We start from the raw sequence: 664 nt of genomic DNA on the forward strand, positions 1-664 counted from the left end.
CGACTGATCAGCCTGCTCCTGGGATGTGGAGGGCGTCGCGTCGTCCTGTTGCCCTCCAGCCCCGTCCTACTCAGCGCAGGTCTCCTTGCGACCTCTACCGCTCTTCTGGAAGAGTTCCAGAACCCGCAGGGCTAGATCCTTGGAGGCGTCCGCCCGAGGCAGCCCCGCGAGCTCCCGGCGCAGCTGAGGGACGTCGGCGCTCTTCAGCTCGATGTCCTCCTCCTCCTGCAGACGGAGGAGCTGGTCCACTATCTCCGGGATCTTCTCCGGCTCGAAGTCGTCGGCCAGCTTCTTCTTGAGAGCCTTTGACGCGCGCTCCAAGGCGGAGGTCAGCCTCTCTCGCGAGAGCTTCTCTGCCAGCGCCTGCGCCATGTCTCGCTGCGTCGAGAAACCGCTTGAGAAGATGCGAGCGACTGGCGCGTCTGCGCTTGAGGCGGGTTCGGGCCCTCTTGGCCAAGGGTAAGGAAGTGTGGGGGCGCGCGCGCGCGTGCGAGTGTGTGTGTATATTCATGGTCGTGTGTGTGTGTGTGTGTGTATATTCATGGTCGTGTGTGTGTGTGTGTGTGTTCATGGTCGTGTGTGTGTATATGTTCATGGTCGTGTGTGTGTGTGTATATGTTCATGGTCGTGTGTGTGTATATGTTCATGGACGTGTGTGTGTGTA

At 60.2% G+C, this 664-nt stretch overlaps 1 protein-coding gene across 1 annotated transcript in view; it reads right to left on the reverse strand.

The window, feature by feature from the left end:
- Positions 1-372, reverse strand: part of LOC113816588 (eukaryotic peptide chain release factor subunit 1) — a 2,709-nt gene extending 2,337 nt beyond the window's left edge. Inside the window, exon 1 of the mRNA XM_070138883.1 lies at positions 99-372. Coding sequence (XP_069994984.1) covers positions 99-372 — 274 coding nt within the window. The remainder of the gene's footprint in view (positions 1-98) is intronic.
- Positions 373-664: the final 292 nt, after the last annotated feature.

The sequence above is a fragment of the Penaeus vannamei genome, chromosome 25 (genome assembly GCF_042767895.1).
Source record: "Penaeus vannamei isolate JL-2024 chromosome 25, ASM4276789v1, whole genome shotgun sequence".
Taxonomy (NCBI): Eukaryota; Metazoa; Arthropoda; class Malacostraca; order Decapoda; family Penaeidae; genus Penaeus; species Penaeus vannamei.